At 39.2% G+C, this 22,615-nt stretch overlaps 1 protein-coding gene across 1 annotated transcript; it reads left to right on the top strand.

Moving 5' to 3' along the window:
• Nucleotides 1-16,292: 16,292 nt before the first annotated feature.
• On the top strand, nucleotides 16,293-18,433 carry LOC118481305. Its single transcript, XM_035976719.1, has 2 exons — nucleotides 16,293-17,743; nucleotides 17,824-18,433. Exons 1-2 carry the CDS (start codon nucleotides 16,312-16,314, stop codon nucleotides 18,315-18,317), a joined length of 1,926 nt encoding a protein of 641 aa, XP_035832612.1. The 5' UTR covers nucleotides 16,293-16,311; the 3' UTR covers nucleotides 18,318-18,433.
• Nucleotides 18,434-22,615: the final 4,182 nt, after the last annotated feature.

Genomic DNA, 22,615 nt, shown 5'->3' with positions numbered 1-22,615 from the left:
TAACCAAAAATAACTGGTTATTAACCATACCGGTTAAAGTGAATAATCGAACAATTTAAAATAATATCCGGTTAAAGCAAAAGTGAGAAAATAACCAGGAGTAACCAAACCGGTCAGAAAAAATTACCGGTTTGTGCACCTCTACCTGACACTCACAACAAGATTAAAAATAGGGGTTTTCGTTAAGGTCGGGGGGTGTGACCTCGCGCCACCCTGTCACATCACCAAAAATGGTGCCCTCTGGCGCCCTACCCCACTCCATGCCCGCCATTGAGGGGGCGCTATAGCATTGTCGCCAGCGTGCTAACGGCCAAAAATTGGCATTCTCGAGGTCTTTGGTCAAGATGACCGTTTGGCAACGATCCTTTTTAAAAAAAATTAAGTTTAAATTTTTTATTTTAACTATAAATACCTTACCCCTTTACTCAAATTTTCATCTCTTCTTCTATTTTTTATCTAAAATCTTTACAATTTTTTTCATATTCACACAATGTTTCCCAACAACTAAAACCCGTGGGATCCCAATAATCTGTTTTGGGCAAGTTTAGCAAACAATCCCAACAACGAGCAAGAAGACCGTTACTGAAGAGACCCGCGAACGGGTGAGCTTGGGTATTATCTGATGCCACCTACCACCCCAACCTCCCCTCATCCGACCATGCCAACGATTCCTGGTTTTTATGGATACTATTCCCATCCGCCGTTTTTTTCTCGAAACATACCCCAAACCCGAAACATACCCGAAGTCCAAACTGAACCCGAAACCCAACCCATTTTCTCAAAAGGTGGACGATCTAGAAGGCACCGTAAGAAGGGTGAGAGTGAAACACTTGCTCCTAAGACGATCGAGAAGTGGACGCCTAGGGAAGAACTTGTGTTGTCACAAGCATGGTTCGACGTGTCGGAGGATTCGATTGTTGGTAATTTTTCTCTTGATAAAGTTTTTTTTATATATTTTTATAAACATATTTTTATAATTATACATTTATAAATATTTTTTTACAAATATACATTTATAATTATTTTTTATTTTTATGGCAACCGACCAAGATGTAAAAGTATTTTGGAGGCGTGTACGTGAGAAGTTTTTCGTCGTAATGGGTCGGGGTGAATATCGTACGGCCGACTCATTTTCAGGCAAGTGGACCACTGAGATGGTGCTTATATGGCGTTGCGATAGTGCTTATGTGACGTGATAAAGCCCTTAAGAGCTTTATACCACACCATCCTACGTAAGTGTTGTATGAAGTTTTGAAATCAATGAATTTGATGACAAACCATCACTAGTGCTCTAGTGGTGGCCACGGGTATTTAAGTTCCATTTATGGTGGGCCCGGGTGAGTTTTCCCCTCAAGGTCTCAAGTTCGAGTCTTGGTGATAGGGGTTTCTCATTGAGGGGTTTAAATTGGGGATCTATTGTGCGAGGGGGCTCTCTAGCGCGGACCCGGTTAAGACAACGTATGCTAGACCTCCCGACATTCGCGAATAATTCACACCTTTCAAAAAAAAAAAAATGAATTTGATGACAAAATGTTACAAGCATACGTAAACCTAAATTATATATGAATATTCTTCCGGCTTAAAACAATAATTAGTTGGATTAAATTCTTCAAAAACCAACCTCCACGTATATTTAAACTAGTATATATAACTTCTTTATAAAATACATGTTACCATCACAAACTGTGGGGTCGATTGCCATATATCCGAATCGTAGGAACCAAAAGGTGGCCAAACACAAAAATAGCTGTACGATATGAAACTTTATCACAAACCAATACAACATGTTACTTCAGGAAGCTTCCTAGAAACAGGTTAACAGTTTTCAACAAATTAAATAATCCAATGAGCCAATGTTTCTCCAAACAAAATCCAAAATAGATCTAGTATTATAAAATTTAGGTATATATTCGATGAACATTATCTTATGTGTTACATTGTTCTCCATTGTGATATTGTGTTTATTCGTATGTGTATTGTTTTGGCGGAGTAGGATCAAATACAAACCACATTTCGCATACAAACTGTAAGAACCATTTAAAAAGTGTCACGTGGGATCGAACCAATTATAGAGAAATGATAAAATAATATCTTAAGTAATATCAATTATATTGAATTCCCTATAAATATGGTAATAAGCAATTAATTCTTTATTTGGAACTTCCTTTTATTTTCAATGTGCTGATTAAGAAAAGTGCTGATGTCATTCAAATATGTGTTAAAATCAATTATCTTGATTAATTTTCATGTGCTAATATAATTCAAAAGTGCTACTTCTATGTATGTATTGTTTTGTATGTGCTAATTTAACTTTTTTTAAGTGCTAGGATCTGTTTTTATGGTTTATAGGATAAATATGGTTTGTACTGGAACCAACCCTTGTTTTGGCTCAATCTTTTTTTTTTCTAGATAGAATTTGATCTTGTGGATTCTAGAGGGTTAGAGATGTTATTGCTAGTGTATATTTTAGGGATTTGCAAGAAGTATATTGTCTTCATTTTTAAAAATATTTTAGTATCATAAAATCAGTTAAAACTTAAATAAAAGTCGATAACAAATTATCAATTTCATGTATTAATAAAAAGGGTTTTGTTGCCATAACTTTTCATTAAGGATCTACATATCAAAACCAAATTGTTATAACATATTATCTTGGGCTTTCTTTTAAATTAGAGCTAACTACATAGATAGCCTCTCTAGTTTAACTCAAATAACACATTTACGTACTAAGATTTTTGAGTAACATTTTCAAGTTCTATGGTTTCAATTTTGTAACACTTTAAAGTACTAAGGCTAACGGACGTATAAGTTTATGTTAAGTTTGAGTAAAATGACAAAAATCCCCTTTTAGAACTAGAGATACCATTTAATAGATTGCTTTTCTCGTTAAAAAATAGAAACTAAACTACACCGCTTTAAATCAGATGTCGGTAATGGATGACCACCACCATCAGCACTGCAAAACTTAGGTTGGGGGGGGGGGGGGCAGTTTTAGTGTGGCGTGAGGTGGGGGTGTATATGATGGAACCTATGGCGCTTAGGGTGGAGGGTATGGTTTAATCACTTTAGGTTGTTTGAGTTATTCTCTAGCCAATAATATCATGTCATGTCAAGTCCCTATTCCACTCATCATTTTGCACTCAATCGCTGGCAATGGTTCAAACACTATTAGGGTGTTTGAGTTATATATTTTTTATTTCTAGAAATTATTTCTCAATCAATCAAACTCAAACATTCGGTGACTATACACCGAAAAAGGGACTCACCGAATCACCGAAAAAAGGGCGGGGTCATTCACCGATCGGTGAAAGCAATCCCCGAAGCCACTAACCGAACCATACCGTCCACCCTTTAAGGTGAGGGGCGGAGGGGGCGTGAGGGGTTCGAGTGGTGAGCAATAGCGCAAACGGAAACGATTGTTAGTTTAAAGATTGATAAAAATTAAATATTCATGTGTAAAATATATCTGAAATGTAGCATTTGTGATGTCACTGAATATTGAAACAATTTCATTTTCAAGGAGTGATAAGATAACCATATAGACACTTCTACACACATTCATATAAGGCTGGAGGGTGTTGGGGTCCTTCCCAGCCCGTCCAGGTTCGTCGTCGCCCTTCCCCCCATTTCCCCCATACTGGCGTCGTCCCAAACGTCTACGCCCGAACGTTGAAGACGCTCCACTACATGACAAAACCATATTCACACACACATATACGTACGACTCATATATATATCTTTTAAGTGTTAGAAAAATAACCACTGCTTGAAACCACTGATCAGTTTGATAAACTACTGATCAGTTTGTGTAACTACTGATGAACTTAACTACTGGTCAGTTTAAGCACTGATCAGTCTAACCGCTGATCAACCACTGTTTGAAGCAGTGGCAAGATGAAACAGAACTACTGATCAGAACAGTGGTTAGAAAGGTTGCAAAATAGAAGTATAAAAGAAACAGTAAACGATTTAACCGGGCTTGTGTTTGACACAATTCCCTTAAACAGATTCGCCGTCTGTTCCCAGGGTACGCCGGTTCGAAACAGCACCGAGCGCTGCCGGACTTGAACACTTGCCTGAAAGAAAACTGGAGAATGCTGTAGAGAGAAAGAGAAGAGTGTTGATTTCGGTGTGTTTTACTGTGTTGGTCTGCATTGGGTTTTATAGGCACAGATCATAACTGATTCTGGCCTCATCATTGCAGAGAATTAAAGCTAGTCGGTTTCAAAACTTATGCCTCATCATTGCAGAGAATTAAAGCTAGGCGGTTTCGAAACTGAATAGTATAAAGGTTCTCATTAAAACTGAAAATCATTTCAGTTAAAGACCCATTAAGACCAACCGTTTTAAAAGACTAATTAATAAAAATAATTAGTCAGTCTTGAGTGCAAAAACTGTCTCCCGCGAGCCCGGGTTTTCGGAGCTGCATTCGTGTCCGCAGGACGTGCGGGCGTACACGAGTTCAACTAAATCCGGTTCCATTTTTGCACCCCCCCCTGCGTGCGCGCGGGTAGGACTTGTGGTAAAACATGTCATAAGACTTCAAAGGCTTCATTAAGGTTTCTCCTTATATATAGCCTATCTTTTCACTCCCACACCGATGTGGGACAAAGTGAATTACCAACTTGAGACTTTCATTCACACTAAACTTCCAACATTAAGCACCTCCCCCATTTCCTTAATTTCATCCCCTTTGCCTCATCCTCACACCCATTCTATGTGACGCTTAAGTGGCGAGTCATTCTCTAAGGATGCAGTGCCGGCTTGAGCATAATCCAACTAAAGCTAGGGCTTTAGGCCCCATAATTTTAAGGGCCTCCAGTTTTACATACTGACTATTATCTGTTTGTATAAGTAAATACATCTTCAATCAAATAATATATGTTTCTAGAAAAATAGGGAAGAAAATTCTAAAACAAGAGAGGACACATGATAACTTTGTGAGTTCCTCTGTTTTTTTTTGGTCGACACAAATAACCAGAAAACGAAATGAAAGAAGATGACGGGAGAGAGATGAATACTATGAATTTACTTTCTTATCCCTAAACCTAAAAGTGATAATGCTACACATGGTCTACTACTAATAATAAAACTATTAAAAGAATGAGTCAACTACTTTTGTCATTTATATATATATTTTATTGTTTCATATGTATGTACCAAATTTAATTTAAAGTTCACTTACATTATTTTTTTTTATCTTAATAACGGGACAAGAAATATTAAGGATTGACATATTATGTGTTGATACGCTATTTAAATAAGAGGGTTTATTAAAACATTACTCTCTAAAGTCACATATATAAAGGCCTCAAATTTTCATGATCGCTTTAGGCCTCGAGAAACGTTGAGCCGGCCTTGTAAGGATGGATCATCACCATACCGCATAGTCTAAGTGTCTTCCTTTCTTTCCCATACACGTGATTATCTTATACGTACTATGTATAAAACCTTATATGATTATCAGAATTCATTACTTAAAGTTGGTTATATACTGAAAATAAACACATAAACAAAGTTTGTCACCTTAACACATTTTTATAGGCTGTACAAATGTTTATATATATTCTATTTAAAATTGGTTATGTATTAAGTTTATTATCCAAATTTTCTCTTTCTTAAATTAAAAAAAAAAAGTAAAAACGCAATTAAAACTAGTAGTGCGATAAGAAAAAAGACCAGCTTCTTACGCATTTTCGAAGAAAAGCTTTCTTTTATTAACAACCCATCTCCACAACATGAGTAACTATATCTTACAGGAACTAACATGTCATCACAAAACGTAATAGAAAATCCGGCCATCAAGCGAAACCACCCGTTGTATGATTATAGTGACCGGGGAAAAATCCGGCTGCAAATGCCTCCTCCATCAATGGCAGCTTTCATTGTTATTTCGGCGACCCCAATTGCTAAATCTTTGAATGAAGTACCTATCATCTTGATGATCATTATCTTGATCCGACCCCTCTTCGGTTGGCATGTAGATTTGGGAGCAGCAGTTGCCATTTGTGGAAGAGAAGATGTTTTAGAGTGAGAAAGCAAGTGCATGTAGATGGATATATCATATATGTTTAGAGAGAGAAAGGTGCAAATGAAAGTAGTTTGCAACCAATATATGTCTTTTAGTTTAGAGGTACGTACACATATTATATATATATTATATATATATACTAGGTTAGAACTCCGTGTATTACACGGGCTGAATAAATATAATTTTATATACTAAGTGATAAAAAAAGTTACATCTTTAAAAACTCGTAAATATTGCAAAATTGAATAAACACGTGTATTACACGGCTTAAATACAAATAATGTAATCAATTAACACACACAGTTATCAATACATGTTTGGTTGAATCAATTTAATATTAAATAGTTATTAATAAGTTGAAAAATAAAAGAAAGAATTAAGAAAAGAAATATTAAATATATAAGAGATAAGCAAAAAAGAAATAAAATAATTATATAGCAATAATCATTGAAATTATTATTAATAAATAACCCGTTATATTAATCAATAAATTGATTGACAAAACAATCCATTTGTATTAATTATATGGATAGATTATTCAGATGTTTCTTAGCTAAAAGAACACACAAAAATATGTAGGAATAATATATGTCATGTAAATAAGTGAGGATGAGAGGAATTAAAAAAAACGGTGGAGAATAATGAAAATCGAATAATGTATTAATATTTCATTTATATAATTTAAAGATAATTTTATGTGAAGTGAATAGATTATTTTTATATATTTTTTAATTTTAGTCTTATCGTTTATTAATATGTTTTCAATAATGAATATTTTTAATTATAAAAAATAAGTATTTATAATTAAGTAGGAGATAATTAAGGAGGGGATAATGAATATCTTTAATTATATAAAAATATGAATTTATAATTAAGTAAGAGATAATTAAGGAGGAGAAAGAGGCGGGAAAACAACAAAATAAATAGCTCCAATGAATGACACGTGTCCCCCAATGGTTTACTTTATTATATGTATAGAAGATATATATATTATATATATATATATATATTGATTTCGAGTCATAATAAATAGTAATTTTATTTTTATAATAATATATAGTTTTTTATTATTTTATTATTTAATATATTATAATAGTTTATTATTATATTTACTTTTAATAATATATTTTTCTTTTTTTTTAAACATCTATTCCTTTACCTTTTTTAATAATTGTTTTTTTTCTTTTTTAACATATATTACTTTATCGATTAATTTGGTACTTCTTTGATAAGTTACGTTTATAATTTTTTTCTAAAAACTTAAGTACGTAGTTGTGCTTGATTTCTTTCCCTGACATTCCGTTATAAGTTTTGTTAAAACGAGGTTATACTCAAAATAAAATATTTATTTAGTATCATAAAACGGTACGATAATAAACTAAATCGTTCTAATGGTTTGACTTTCTAAACAACATGCTTTATTTTCAAATCAAGTTTGTTTTACATTATCATTTGCTCGGTTTCGCCGCAACGCGCGATATAAAAAATCTAGTTAATCATGAAAATCCCACATAAGATCCGACACGTAGAAATGGTGACCTTGAAAGGGAATATTGTGACAAAAAACGTATCATAAATTTCTAAATATCTCTCACTTCTTAAGCTCTTATTACAAGTGAAATTTTACTTTTATAAACATAGGAGGAGTTAAATGATGGCCCAATAAACGTAGATACATGTTACAACTAATCTCGTTGGTCATATTTTGGAGCCGATGATGAAACTGCAAAATAGAGATAACTCGTTTGAAGGGGCACTAACATGTTCAGAACCGATGATGAAATTGCAACATAGAGATAACTCGTTACAAGGGCACTAAGATGTTTAGAGTATGTTGGTGGGGTAAATTATTAGCCAAGTCAAAATGGATCTTGTAAAGAAAATAAGAAAGGATGATAATTTTGACTTAATTACACAATTAAATAAAAATAAATAAGCAGGCTGGTGTTCTCCTTGGAAACGCCTGTTCGACTCCCGGCTGTAGCAAAAGGTGCGGGACGTCCTTATGATGGATCGTTTCCTACCGACGCATGGTTCGATCTGGAGGGCAACCCGGTTTTACCCAGCTGTTACCCCAGCGAGGTTCTCGTGTGGGGGTAGTATGGTTTCCGGGCGAATGTCAGTTTGCGTGGCGGCCGGGGCCCGATAGAACATCGCGTCCGTAGGTGGGGCTGACGGGTGATTATCTTTGACAAGAACCCGGTGACCACTAGGTCCTGTACATAGAAAGTCACCCTTCAAAAAAAACAAACTTAATAATTGTATACTATTAATAGACAATTGTATACTATTAATAGACAAAGTGAATGAATAGTAACTATATTTGTTTTAAAGGTTTTTATATGTGTTATTTAGTGGTTTTTTATGTGTTATGTGATTCTTTTATATATCTCATGTAACTTCCGTTTGTTTTTTATCGATGTAATTCGCGTGTCAGTATTTCTTGATCATATCAAGATTTTTTTCTCTATGGGTTGCTGTAACGAGTGTAGGTGGCGTAACAAAACAGACCGAGATTGATCAAATTCCCGCCGTGTTGGTATATTTTTGGTCATATCATGATTTTTTTTCTCTATTGATTGCTATAACAAGTGTCAGTACCGTAATTAAATGAACTGATACCCACCCACCGCGCAACGCACGGATTTAGTAACTCTAGTTCAAATAAAATTTAAGTGTACATCATGGTGCTGATTTTAAATATTGTAGGATGCAAGTTGTGATGTGTTTATTGTATATATCTGGAAATAGTTGTTAAAAGTAAAAACAATTAAAATAAAATTGAAATGTACAAGTTAGTTACGGTTGTCATTCAATAACATCAAGGCATACTTGCTTTTAGTTTTAGGTTAGTCTATAGAATCAACCAATCCGCAAAAGTTTCATGAGGCGTTTGGTTTATGGAACGCTTAAAAAGAATTTGTAAAAGGATTTATAATTTAAATCAATTCCTTTAAAAAGCCAAATCTTGTACCTACAAATCAGGGGCGGACTTGGCATTAAACTAGCCATAGCACGGGCTACGGCTCAACTTCTTATCGGTAGTGTAAAAAAATCAGTTTTTATATAAAGAATACCCCTAAACAACTACGAGGATACCCCAGAAAGAAAAGTTTCAAGCCAAAACCAGTTGATAAGTTTTATAAATGTAAACTTTAACTTTATAAGCCCAATTTCGAAATTTATAAAGCCCAAACAAGTATAAAATGGAAGCCCAGTTGTTATGTATTTTAGCCCAAAATACAAACCTGATTATGGGAGGCAGGAAGGCGCGTCATTGTGGAAGAGTGGATCGATCTCAGGAAACCAAACGTCAACTGTACAAGCAGAATTCGCCACTGATTCAGGCACTCGAGGTCCGCAGATTCAGGCGCGAAATTTATGAAGGAATGATCTCAGCAAACTTTCGCCATTTCACGACTTCACTAGAGGTCCGCGTCCGCATATTGTTTTTTGAACAAGAGGCAACAAGCAGAAATTTCGAACAAGGAGCAGCACTGCAGCAGAACTGAATCAAGTATTCCGCAGATTGTTTATGAGTATTGTTTATTTCTTTTCTTCTTGTGCTTAGCCTTTAATAGTTTGATTTCTTGGTACTTTTGTATATTTATACTTTTCTAATTTTCGTTGTTAAACTAGGATTGTTATTTTTGTTTAATCTTGAATTTTTTTAAGTGATGATGAAACCACAATCTAAAAAACAATCTTTAGTTGGGAACTTTTTCAAAAGAAAATACGAAGAAATTAATGAAAATCGGGTTGGTGATGATGATACAATTCCGAATGAAACAACTCCTCTGAAATAAGCGATGATGATAAATTTGCAAACTTGAAGGAAATAAGTGATCTTGCGCGTGTCATGGTTGAAACGGGAACATATAGTTCTTGTCCTTTAGTTTATCGGGTAGTGAATCTAGCTTTGCTTTTACCGGTTGCAATCGCAACCGTTGAAAGATGTTTTTTTCTAAATTGAAGCTTGTCAACACGGATTTACGCAATCAAATGGGCCCGGAATTTTTTAACAATGCTATGGTTTGTGCGGTCGAAAAAGATTTTTTTTTCATAAAGTAAAAGACGACGATGTGATGGAACGATTTCAAACTATGAAAAAAGAAAAGGATAGATCTATTAGGTATTTGTTTTACTTTATTTATTTATTGTCGGTTTTTTTAATATTGTATAATTGCACCGTGAAAAAAAAAATTGGGATACCCCTGATTTAATGTGCTAGTTACGCCACTGCTACAAATGGAAAACCATAAACCATGGAAACCAAATATAACTTAACATTTGACTCCTATTGAGACGGTTAATCTAGGTTTGGAAAACATGAAATAACTCTATTTGGGTTTTTTCTACAGACGGTTAATCTAGGTTTGGAAAAACATGAAATACCTCTATTTGGGTTTTTTTAACGGCAAATATGGATCAATGACGGATCACTAGAGTATCATCGTGTCATGAGCGGAACCACTCGATCATATCAATCTCCACTAGGCAACAATGTCTATACACCAATTCAGGAGTAAACCCAATAAATCCGGAAAAACCCCTTTATAGGAATCGAATCCGGGACCTAATATTCCCTAAGCCTTATTCCACCCCAAGATAAAATTGTGATGATTGATATAATTATATGGGTGATGTGCCGAATTAAAACAAATTATGGATCAATCATAGTTACTGATATGGTATATAAATAAATACATAGGATTTTGTTGTCATGACACTTTCGGTAAGGATCTATAATCAAAACCTAATAGGCATAACTTTTTAATCTATTATCATGGATATTTTTTTAACTTTTACATTTAATAAAGTTAAATATTCATGTACGTACAAAGTACTCTTTGATAAGAGTATTTATGATATCAACGTATACCAAAATACTATATTTACGTGTGATTAAACTAAAACTATTTTTTACTCCATGAATAACAAAGTAACTAAAACAATACGAAAATAGGTAACACCACATGTAAAAAATTAATTATTTAGGAGATATTAAGCATACGTCAATTACAGTTTATAGTAACCTTATTATCATAATCACAAACACTTGAAAATTTAAGGATATAGACAAGGGTGAACGAATTTGGTGTGGATCTTCCAAACCGGTTGACAAACCAAAATGTGAACCAGGACCGAACCAATTAAATAGAGTAAATTTCCATTTTAGTCCCTAAGTTTTTACCCAAATTGCCATTTTAGTCCAAATAGGTTTTTTTTTTTTTGTCCTCTGGATCCCTGACTTTTTTTTTCTTGCCATTTTGATCACATTGTCTAACTTAGTTTAAAAACCAGCTTATAGTCAGAGGTATTTTTTGCATTAAATTATTATGAGGTTTATGAATTATGTTGTAAACTACCCCTACTTATCACTACACAACATTTATGCCAAAAATACCGCTGGTTATAACCAGATTTTTAAACTGAGTTAGGCAATGTGATCAAATTGGCAAGAAAATGGAAAAGTCAGGGACCCAGAGGAGAAAAAAACTATTTGGACTAAAATGACAAGTTGTACCAAACCTCGGGACTAAAATGGCAATTTACTCAATTAAATAAATATTGATCAAACTGTTAGTCTCGGTAATGATATGATAACTGGTTTGAGGTAGACTAATATATTGTTTATATTAGTCTCACTCCAACCAATTATAATGACCGCGAAACCTAAAACCTATCTGCATTATTTGGTTCGACCCTCGATTCTAGCCTGTATGTAATCATAAGACTATGAGGTGTGGAGGAGCCTCATCCTTTAAGGATGGTCCTCCACGTCACCACGCAAGGAGAATTGTCCTCCAAGGATGAACCAAGGGTGTGAATGATGGGTTTCCTTCATTTTTTATTTTATTTTTTTATAAAAATTCAACTTTTTTTTAAACATTACATAACTTATAAAATAAAAACATTACAGAACTTAAAAAGGGTAAATTACACTTTTCGTCATTTATGTTTGTAGTGGGTTGCCATGGATGACCTTTAACTTTAATAATTACAGTCACAATCATTTATTTGCAAAACTTGTTACACCTTAGGTCTTTTGACCCTAACATGGTTAAAACTTTCAGTTAAGTGAGGTAATATCCAACCTATGTGAGGGCAAAACAGTCATTTAATACAAAAAAGAATGTTAAAATTTAAAAATTATAAACCTAAACCATCATCATTATCATCTCCCATGTGCTTTTTCTCTCTCCCCTGTACTCTCTCTCTCTCTCTCTCTCTCTCTCTCTACATACCAGTTCTACAACCATCATCGTCAGGCCACCACCACCTACACCACCGCCCACAACGCCGTCGACCACCGACAACATCACTATCACCATTGACCTCCATAGTCCCGCCACCATCAATATCCAGCCCTTCGAAAGGAGATTTCTTTGAGAAATTGGGCATTGGGATTTTAGAACAGTGAGTGAAGCGATGATATTCCTCCGTCATGCTCTGTCAGTCTACTCAACAACAGCTTCACAAACACCTACGGCAGCCCCCCGGTCACCGTCAACTACACGCCACCACCGGCCACATGTAATTGGATCGACGGCATAGAGCTGTTGCGGACGAGTACGGCTCAGCCGACTGAATCTGGAAGGTTCGGAAGGATGTGAGTGGGTATTCCCGGTTATTTCTCAGTCAAATCTCACACTCACTGTTATGCTTGAAAACCTAGTTGACGACGAGTTTACCGACATTTATCACGTTAATATCTCTTTGTTGTTTTACTCTGCTACTTCCGTTAGGGTTCCGTTATCTATTGTTCCGCTTGAATCAAATCTTGATGGTGGCAGGACTATGGAGGTCAACGGTGACGGTGATGATGTCGGTGGTTGACGGTGTTGGTGGGCGATGGTGGCCTGATGATGATGATGATTATTGTAGAAGTGGTATGTAGAGAGAGAGAGAGAGAGAGTAAGGGGGAGAGAGAGAAAGAGAGTACATGGGAGATGATGATGATGGTTTAGGTTTATAATTTTTAAATTTTGACATTCTTTTTTTTATTAATTGACTGTTTTGGCCTCACATGGGTTGCACCTCACTTAATTGAAGGTTTTAACCAGGTTATGGTCAAGGACCTAAGGTGTAACAGGTTTTGCAAATAAATGACTGTGACTGTAATTATAAAAGTTAAAGGTCATCTATTACAACCCGCTACAAACATAAAGGACGAAAAGTGTAATTTACCCTAATAAACAATCAGATAACTTAAAAAAATTACATAACTTTAAAAAAAAAAAACCTTAACTTAAAAAATACTAGATTGCTAAAAATTAAAAATTCTAAGAATTCCATTTTTTAAGATCTTTTCTTCCATTTTACGCAAAATGTGACGGTCTTCTTCCGGATACGTGTTGATACCGGTTGTCATTATCTTCTACGGGTTGAGACGATAATACCGGTGGCGGTGAAGGTTGTGGTTGCCATTGAAATTGCGAGTTAAACCGGTTTCGCATTAATATTTGTTGCATCGTTTGCATTTGGTTCATTTGAGTGAAAATTGGGGCTTTGTTGGAAACCCGAAAAAAATATTGCGATATCGACCAACTCGGATCCATCGTCGGATAGTAGCCGGGTACCGAGAAAACGTTTTGGTTCAGGTTCGGGTTGTTTTGATTGTATGGATCCATGGCTAAAACTTTAAAAAACTTGAAGAAATGTATAAAAAAAGTGAGAGAGATTGAGTTGATTTGATTAGAAAATGGGGATAAATGGTTATATTTTTTTTAATAAATGTAGCCGTTGTAACGGCTATGAATTTTGAAATGTGGTCTGACGTGCGTGTCATGGAAGAGACGGAGAAGACATAGACGACCCGTGAGGGCAATGTGCAGGTCCGTCGCTGCACCTAGTCGGCCCGAGAACGTCCTCACACCGAGTATTCTAATATCCCCTAGATATAAATTCTAATTTGACCTTGAAGACCTGGCTTAAACCATTGGAGGGACATTTTATTTTTATTAAATTTGGTGGACACATTCCTATTTTTTTATTCAAATAATAACATATATATTTGGATACCTAATTAGAGAGTTGCACGTGAACTTTTGGTGTAAGTTAAGATTTGGTTTCCAATTGTCAACATGACATATTTTCTTATCAATGTCACCTTTATAATCTTTTTTAGCCAATTTAGAGTCAGTGTGGGCTGAAAATGGGCCGTATTTGGGCCATACCAAATTACCAATCCAAATATTTTCACACTTTTGAAATTTGAATCGTGTATCAATTTGATTTTAACAAAAATAAAAACAAGATTAATCTAACATAACCATTAGAAAAAAAATGTAACAAAAATAAAAACAAAATTAATCTAACATTACCATTAGAAAAAATGAAACCAGAAAAAAGGCTATGTTTTAATTAACAATCCATCTAAACAAGTCAACAACAGAATATCTTACACAAAGTAACACATCCGTCATGACGGACACTTACTATTTCCGTCCCGGTTGAAAATCCTGCGGTCAAGCGAAACCACCGTCCGCTGGGCCTCCCTTTTCTCTTCCGAATTCAGAACCGTGGGTGACTGATCCGTCGATCATTTTCACCGCTCCGGTGGCTTCCAGTGGAGTTATAGTGGCGGGAGAGCCAAAGCACCCACAAACGCCTCCTACATCTCCAACAGCTTTCGTTGGTTTTCCAGCGACTCCCGCTGCTAAATCTTTTAATGAGTTACCAATTGAAGACTCAAAAACCAGTTGATGCGAATTGGTCAGAGTATGGCTTCAGATGATCCGACAAGAGACCTGCAAGATCACAAGAGACAAGCACACCATTAGCCTCGTCACAGGGAGGGGGGCCTCTCTGTGACCAAGCTCGGGCGTGAGAATAAGTATTTGTGAGGAGGAAATAAGTCAGGGAGAGAGAGAGTAGCGATTACCCCTTGCTGGAGACTTTGGCGGGGTATTTATAGCTTTTGGGTGTGCTGACGTGGCGAGTTAGTTAGGGTCGTACCAGTCGCTATCATGACGGTTATGGAGGTGGGGCCTAGTTAGTTACGTCGAACCATCGTAGTGTCCGGTTCGTTTCGTGGTGCAAGGCCCGGTCCGATCTGTTTGTAGCAATGATTCGGTCCGGTTAGGGACGTATCCTCATCAAGTCCCCCTAGTTCGTAATGTTTGTTTAGCAAAAATATCGAACTATTTGTCGAAGTATTCTGGGGTCCACAGTCTTTTGCTTGGCGGTTGTTTAAAATTTTGAAATTGGGCGGTGATCTAAGATTGGTGACCGTCAGTCGTTTTAAATTTCCCGCCCGATGTGACGGTTGGTGCGCGTCAGTTATCATGACGTGTCGTCGTTTGATTGGGGCTTTGAGGCGGTTTCACATCCCTATAAAAGGGGAAAGGTAATCTTTTAATTTCACTTTATACCTTTTTCCTTCTTCGTCTTCCTCTTCTTTTTTTCTTCATCTTTGTTTGGCGATAGAAAACGACTCACTTATTCAGGTTAGTAAGTTCTTTTTCCTATTATGGCGAATAAGAGCAATCTTTCTGGCTGCTTTAACGTCTTGACTCAAAAAGGGTTAGACTGGTATGTGGAGAGTTATGCGATTCCTAGATCGCTAAACCCTGTACTTCCGAAAAAAGATACGCCTATCTATCCTTTCGTCCCGGGGAAGATTGGGATTTATACTCGTTTTTTCGACTACTGTAACTGCCGTCTGCCTCTGACGAAGTTCTTAGTTGAGGTTTTACTTTTTCACGAGGTACACTTGACTCAGGTGAATCCTTTTGGCCTTGCCAAGATCAGTCACTTTGAGTTGGCTTGTCGTAGCTTAGGGTCCGAGCCGGATTTGGATGTGTTCCGGGCCTTCTACAAGTTGAACCGGTCCGGAAATTGGTATACTTTTGAGGTTAGGGATAAGAGTTCTTGCTGCTATACATGGATCACCACGAGTATAAAAGACTGGAAGGATCACTTTTTTCTAGTTGACGATCGGTGCGTTCCGGAATTCATGGTGTGGAGGATAAAGAAGTCGAAACTCCCGCCTCCTCTTCCTGAAGATTTTTCGTATAACGAGAAGCTGTACGCCGATTTGATAAAAGAGGCCGGACGTATACAGAAATATCCGGAACACATCCTCGTCATGGGTCGGATCAGTACGATGTGGGCCGAACCGGAGTGGTATCCTACCCTTCGGTGGAACAAAGAGGGTTAGTTGTATGGAGCTCCTTGTACATTTATGTGCTACTTATTTATCTTCGAACCTTTTTTTTTTTTTTTTTTTTGCTGGGTTGATAGATATCACTTATCATTTGTCTTCTTGTGCAGTTATGGGTTTGAAGGAGGCGCTACGGTTGAAGTCCTTCGATTCGAAGGAGCTGGATGTTCGTGCTACCAAGACTCCGAAGGGTGATACCCCGTATTTGCAACTTGTGCAACAGAATCTTTATCCAATTCGTGAGCCGGAGGCTCCTGGTGGTCAAGGTGTTTCGGGTTCGGCCCCTATTGTGTCGCCAGTCGCTCAGATTCAGGCGATGGTTACGGCGGATGATGCTGGGGGTCGGAAAGCTGGTTCGTCGATGACGAAGGGTTCCGGTTCTAAAATTGTTATCGAGGATGAGGGGGTCCATCTTTCTGTCGGAGATACTGAGACGCATGCTAGTGGTAAGAAAGGAGGTAATGATCGGAACGAAGATGGGGACGTCGGGGGGGATGGTGAAGATGGAGGTGAACAGCCTCAGATTGTTTTGAAGAGAAAACGGGCTGCTCCCACTAAAACTGACCCAAAGGCCAGGCAGCCGAAAAGGACGAAGGCAGATTTTAAAACAATTACACTCGATGATGACGATCAAGTTACCGAATTCTCTACCGCTGGAGGTGTATTAGAAAACTTGGATGCTCATCTCCATGAGGGCCGCACCCCGCGGGATCATCCGCTGCAAACTCCTGTGAGCCCGTTGTCCTTTGGTGAGGGTGGTGTTAAGGTTGTTACGGACTTGCGCACATCCGATCCCAAGAAAATCGTGCCTTCTCCTTCGGGTAAGTTTACTACGGGAGTTGCGTCTAATGTGTCTAGGCCGAGCTCTTCGCCGTTTGATGGTGGGGACAGTGCTTCTTCCTCCCCTCTATGGTATGACACTGAGGTTGTGTTCTTGTCTCGGGAATTAGGTTCGGGTGATTTTGAAGGTGCGGATGCGGCTCATGCTTTGGAGAAGTATGTGCCGGAATGGTCGCTAGTGAATAAAGACAGGATCGTGGATGCCCTTTCGGCCAAGATGTCTTTGTTTCATCTAGGAACTCCTGCAGAGCATTCCCATTACCGCAAGATGAGTGGGCCGGAGCTTGGAAATACCTTGATGCTGAATCAAGCTCAGTCGAACTCTCTGGTGGTGGAGACGTACAAACGTTGGGTCGAGTCGGAGTCATTGTGCCACAAGCTTAAACGTGAGATTGCTCATTTGAAAGGCGAGGGTGATGTCCGATCTAAAACGAAACAGGAGCTAGTGTCCCTGCGATCCCAAGTTGATCGACTGAAAGGGCAGGTATCGGAAGCCAAAGAAGTTACCAAGTCTTCTCAAGCTTCGGCCGCTGCAGCCCATGAAGCTCGTGACAAAGCTCTTCAAGATTTGGAGACTTTTAAGTCGAAATTTGCTAATTTGGAGAAAAAATTAACCGGTGTAGAGATGAAGCATGCCGCCGAGCTGAAGGAGATGCAGACATCTCATGATCAACTTCTGGCTGATTACCATCGCTTAGTTGATGGTATGTTTACAACCTTCTCATCTCCCCCCTTTTTTTATATATTATTATTATTGATCCTTTGGAGCATCGTTTCTTTGCAGCTAAAGACGAGATAGAGAGAGCTCGTGACAGGGAGATCGAGTCACATAAGACAACGATTGATGAAGCAAGAGGGATGTTGATTCGGTGCGAGCGTGATATGATTGAAGCATACGCGCAATTATCGAAGCTAAAACTCACTAAGCAATGGTTTTTGACCGATGGGGTTGCATGGGTTGTGAAGTTGGTGCATCAAAGCCCTGAATTGGAGAAGGTGGTTGCTGACCTGGTCAACAGTGTTAATGCGGTTGGGGCGAATGAAGGGATAAAACAGGGTTTTAAGGCCGCGCAGGATCTGGTTGGTTCTGCGGAAGAGGTTCCAGGTTATGATGCCGGCGCTCAGAGTGCCCTGGACGCTGCGGTGAAAGCTTTTGATGAGCTTAATATCTCCGTTCTTGACAAGGTAGCTGATTTGATAGACGAGCCCCTACCGGTTATTCAACAAAGAAGCAAACTTCCCATTGTTGGGGATGATGATAACATAGTTCAAGTTTAATGTTTTTTCTTTGTAATCGTACAATGTGTTCCGTCAGTATGCTTTGCTTGAAACAGTTTTAATCGTACAACAAAGATGCATGACTATTTTTGTGTTAAGTCATTTATTTTAACTTAGTTACTTAGCATTCGGTTTGCGTCCAAACCTTTGCCGTATACTTTAATTTGGCGATCGCACCGAATGAAGGTGCTTCGCCTGCTTAATAGATTTTAATTCTCTTTTGGACTATTTAAGCCTTCTCGATCAGCGCGAGGCATGGGTCATGGCCCGTTCGTGCACATTTAGGAATTTTGTTCGAACTTATACATATGCTACCTTTATGTTTATAAAGATATAGATCGCTTTATTTACTGGTTCGGGGAAAAAACATCCCGATTACAAGGGAAATAAAAGGTTATCGGGGTAATACCCTCCCGATTTACATACTGAAATTTGGAAATACTAAAAATGTAAATTAGCGATCTTCTTCAGCCGTAGCTGGTTGTTTACATGAAACACTTTTTTAAGTGTACCCCATTCCATGTTCGAGGCACTGGGGTTCCGTCGAGCTTCTCTAGCACATACGAGCCCTTCTCACTGGCTTCCTTGACTCGGTATGGCCCTTCCCACTTTGGGGTTAGTTTGCCGGGGGTCTCGGCGCGACTTGCGTCGTTGTTTCGGAGCACATAGTCTCCAACTTTGAACTTGTAGATTTTAGCCCGAGCATTGTAATACTTTTCGATTTTCTTCTTATACCGAGCCTCTTTGATTGCCGCTATGTTTCGGCGTTCTTCCAGCAGGTCAAGGTTGGACCGGAGTTCACGTTCGTTTTCTTCCCAATTCTTGCACCTTTGATTTGGGAGCCCGATCTCGGCCGGAATCACTGCTTCGGTACCATAAGTCAAGCTGAACGGTGTTTCACCGTTGCTGGTCTTGTGCAGTGTTCGGTGCGCCCATAGGACGTTTGGCAATTCGTCCGCCCAACCTTTTCCCTCCTGACCTAGCCTTCTTTTTATGCCGTCGACGATGCGCCGATTGATCTGTTCAACCTGCCCGTTGCCCTGGGGGTGGGCAACCGAGGAAAAAACTTGGTTGATTTTTAAACTTTCACACCATCGCTTGAAGGGATTTTCTGCAAACTGTTTTGCATTGTCACTTATGATGTAGAACGGAAGACCGAATCGGCACACTATTTGCTCCCAGAAGAATCGTGTCACATTATAGCCGGAGATGGTTGTAAACGGACGAGCTTCTACCCACTTGGTGAAATAATCCACCGCGACCAACAGATATTGTGCGCTTCCGCTTGATCTCGGAAAAGGTCCGACGATATCAACTCCCCATTTTTGAAAAGGCCATGCGGCGGTTACTGGTATCATTTCATTTTTAGCTCGGAGGCTGGTTGGTGCGTGCCTTTGACATTCGTCACATTGCTGGAGCTCTTTTACGGCGCTTTCATGCATCCCGGGCCAGTAGTACCCTGCGTTTTTTACCTTTGTTACGATCATTTTGGGTCCGGCGTGGATACCACAGATGCCATAGTGTATTTCCTGTATGATGTAACTAGCTTGCTCCGGATCCAGACACTTTAGCAACGGTCCGAGAAAGGTCTTTCGGTACAATCCTCCTTCCTGCATCTGATACTGGAGGGAGTTGATCTGGATCTTCCTTGCTTCCGCTTTGTCGGTTGGCAGAACGTCATGCACCAAATAATTAATTATCGGCGTCATCCATGTTTGTGGTGGAGCTTCGACCTGCATTACTTGCGGAGCTGCGATTGACGGTGTAGCTAAAACTTCCACTCTTACTTCTTTGGCTAGGTGGCTGAATGATACCGATGCCAATTTGCTCAACGCATCCGCTTTTTTGTTTTTGCTACGGGGGATATGCTCGACCCTACATGCTTCGAATAAAGCCATTGCCTGCCTTACTTGTTCGAGATACTCGATCATGTTTGCTTCCCACGCCTCGTATTCTCCATTTACCTGATTTGCTACGAGCAGCGAGTCTACATGGGCTATAACATTCTTTGCTCCGACTCTCTGTGCTAGGCGTAGGCCAGCTAAGAGAGCTTCATACTCAGCCTCGTTGTTGGAACTCTTGAATTCTAGCCGGAGCGCATACGTTACATCCGTTCCGTCTGGATCGGTGAGAATTAGGCCCGCTCCTGATCCTTCGGCACTAGAGGCACCGTCGGTATACAAAGACCATGGCTTCTCTGGAGCTTTATCTGCCTCTTCAGTTCCTTTCTCCTCCGGTATCTCGACCAAAAAATCCGCTATCACTTGTCCTTTCAATGGACCTTTAGTTCGGAAGGTGATGTTGAATGCGCCCAACTCAATCGCCCATTTCGCCATTCGGCCTGAGACCTCGGGTCGTCGGAGGACGTGTTGGATTCTCTGGTCCGTTCGTACCTCAATTGGATGGGCCTGAAAGTATCGGCGAAGCCTTCTTGAAGCGTGGACTAAGGCCAAGGCTAATTTTTCCAAGTTTGAATATCTTGTTTCGTAGTCTTTTAACGTTCGGCTTACATAATAAATGGGGATTTGTTTTCCAGTTCGGTGGGCAACTAATACCGCGCTAATGGCTCCGAACGATGCAGCTAAATATACCGTTCTTCTTCTGGTACGGTGAGAGTTGGCAAGGTGCCCAAACATTTTTTAAGCTCTTCGAAAGCTCGTGCGGCCTCTCCCGTCCATTTAAACTCCGATCTAAAGCTCTTTCTGAGAACGTCCATGAATGGGAGCGATCGGTCTGCAGCTTTTGACAAAAACCGATGGAGAGCAGCCAATCGTCCATTTAAGGACTGAATTTCTTTAACTGATGTCGGGGGCTTCATTGTAAGAACAGCGTCAATTTTGTCAGGGTTGGCTCGTAAGCCTTTTGACCCGACCATAACTCCGAGAAACTTGCCTTCTTCCACCCCGAATGTACATTTTTTCGGATTCAATTTCATGTTAATGCTTCGGAGCCGAGTAAATGTTTCGAGTATATCTTTTAGCATGGCGGCCTCATCATGACTTTTTATCACGATGTCATCGACGTACACCTCCACGTTTCGTTTGATCTGGTCCTTAAAAGCTTTGTTCATCAGACGCTGGTACGTAGCACCGGCGTTTTTCAAACCGAACGGCATCTTAGTAAAACAAAACACTCCTTCATTGGTGACGAAGGCCGTCTTATCCTCGTCTTCGACCGCCATTTGTATTTGGTGATAGCCTTTGTAAGTGTCTAAAAAACATTTTAGCCTGAATGTTGCAACGGAGTCAATCTTCTCATCGATCTCTGGGAGAGGGAAACAATCTTTCGGGCACGCATTGTTTAGATCGGTGAAATCGATGCACATTCTCCATGATTTATCTTTTTTTCGTACCATCACGGGGTTTGATACCCATGTTTGATACCGAACCTCCCGAATGATTCCTGCGTCTAGGAGGCTTTTAACATCTTTTGCGATGGCTTTTGCTCGATCCGGTGCCATGTGTCTCTTTCTTTGTGCTATTGGTTTGACTGAATCTTTTACATTTAGGTGGTGTTGTGCCATCGATCTGGGGACTCCCTGCATATCAGAGTGCTTCCACGCAAAGACATCTATCGAGTTGCTTAACAATTCCCATAAAAGTTTCTTCGTTCGTTTTGGGAGTTGAGCGCCGATAGCCACTTGTTGTTCGGGGAAATCCGGATTGATTGCCCATAGCTCCGTAGGTACTTCAGACTTCTTAGAGCTTGTTTCGGCCGTATGTCTTACTTCAGCGACCAATGAATTCGATTCTGAACAGATAGTTGCAACACCGGCTTCGGTAGGGAACTTAATAGCTCCGTGTATTGTCGAACTGATTGCTCCAAGAGCTCGTAATCCGGGGCGTCCGAGTATTATGTTGTGCGAAGAATGAGTTCGAACAACAAGGAAAGTTAGTGGCACCGTCCTGCTTTTGCTACCGTCTTTGAATGTGGTTGGAAGAGTAATCTGTCCTATCGGACGGACTACTTCTCCTGAGAAGCTTATCAATGGGGTAGATACTTCGATTAACTTCCTTTTTGTTTGGGGATTCAGCTGTTGGAAACACTGGATATACATGATCTCAAAGGCGCTTCCTCCATCCACGTAAATACGTCGAACCAGGTGCCCGGCGACAACAGCTGAAATTGTGATCGGTCCGTCCCGAGCGTCTTCGGGGTCGACCGGAGGAAAATACGTCGGCTGACGCATCCATGCTGCCATATGCTGGTTCGACCGTTTAATTCCTCTCGGTTCTGCTGACCGGATCATATTGATTCCAGGTTCGGTGTTCGGATTGTCAACTACTGTTGCTGGCTTC

The sequence above is a fragment of the Helianthus annuus genome, chromosome 8 (genome assembly GCF_002127325.2).
Source record: "Helianthus annuus cultivar XRQ/B chromosome 8, HanXRQr2.0-SUNRISE, whole genome shotgun sequence".
Taxonomy (NCBI): Eukaryota; Viridiplantae; Streptophyta; class Magnoliopsida; order Asterales; family Asteraceae; genus Helianthus; species Helianthus annuus.
Note: the sequence above shows the minus strand (reverse complement) of the source record. Positions and strands in the feature narration are given on the sequence as shown.

Bases quoted from the DNA above. Each gene is read 5' to 3' on its own strand.
- LOC118481305 (XM_035976719.1), top strand. From the start codon at position 16,312: ATGGGTTTGAAGGAGGCGCTACGGTTGAAGTCCTTCGATTCGAAGGAG. The intron at 17,744-17,823 runs GTATGTTTACAA...GTTTCTTTGCAG, and splicing joins TTACCATCGCTTAGTTGATG to CTAAAGACGAGATAGAGAGA.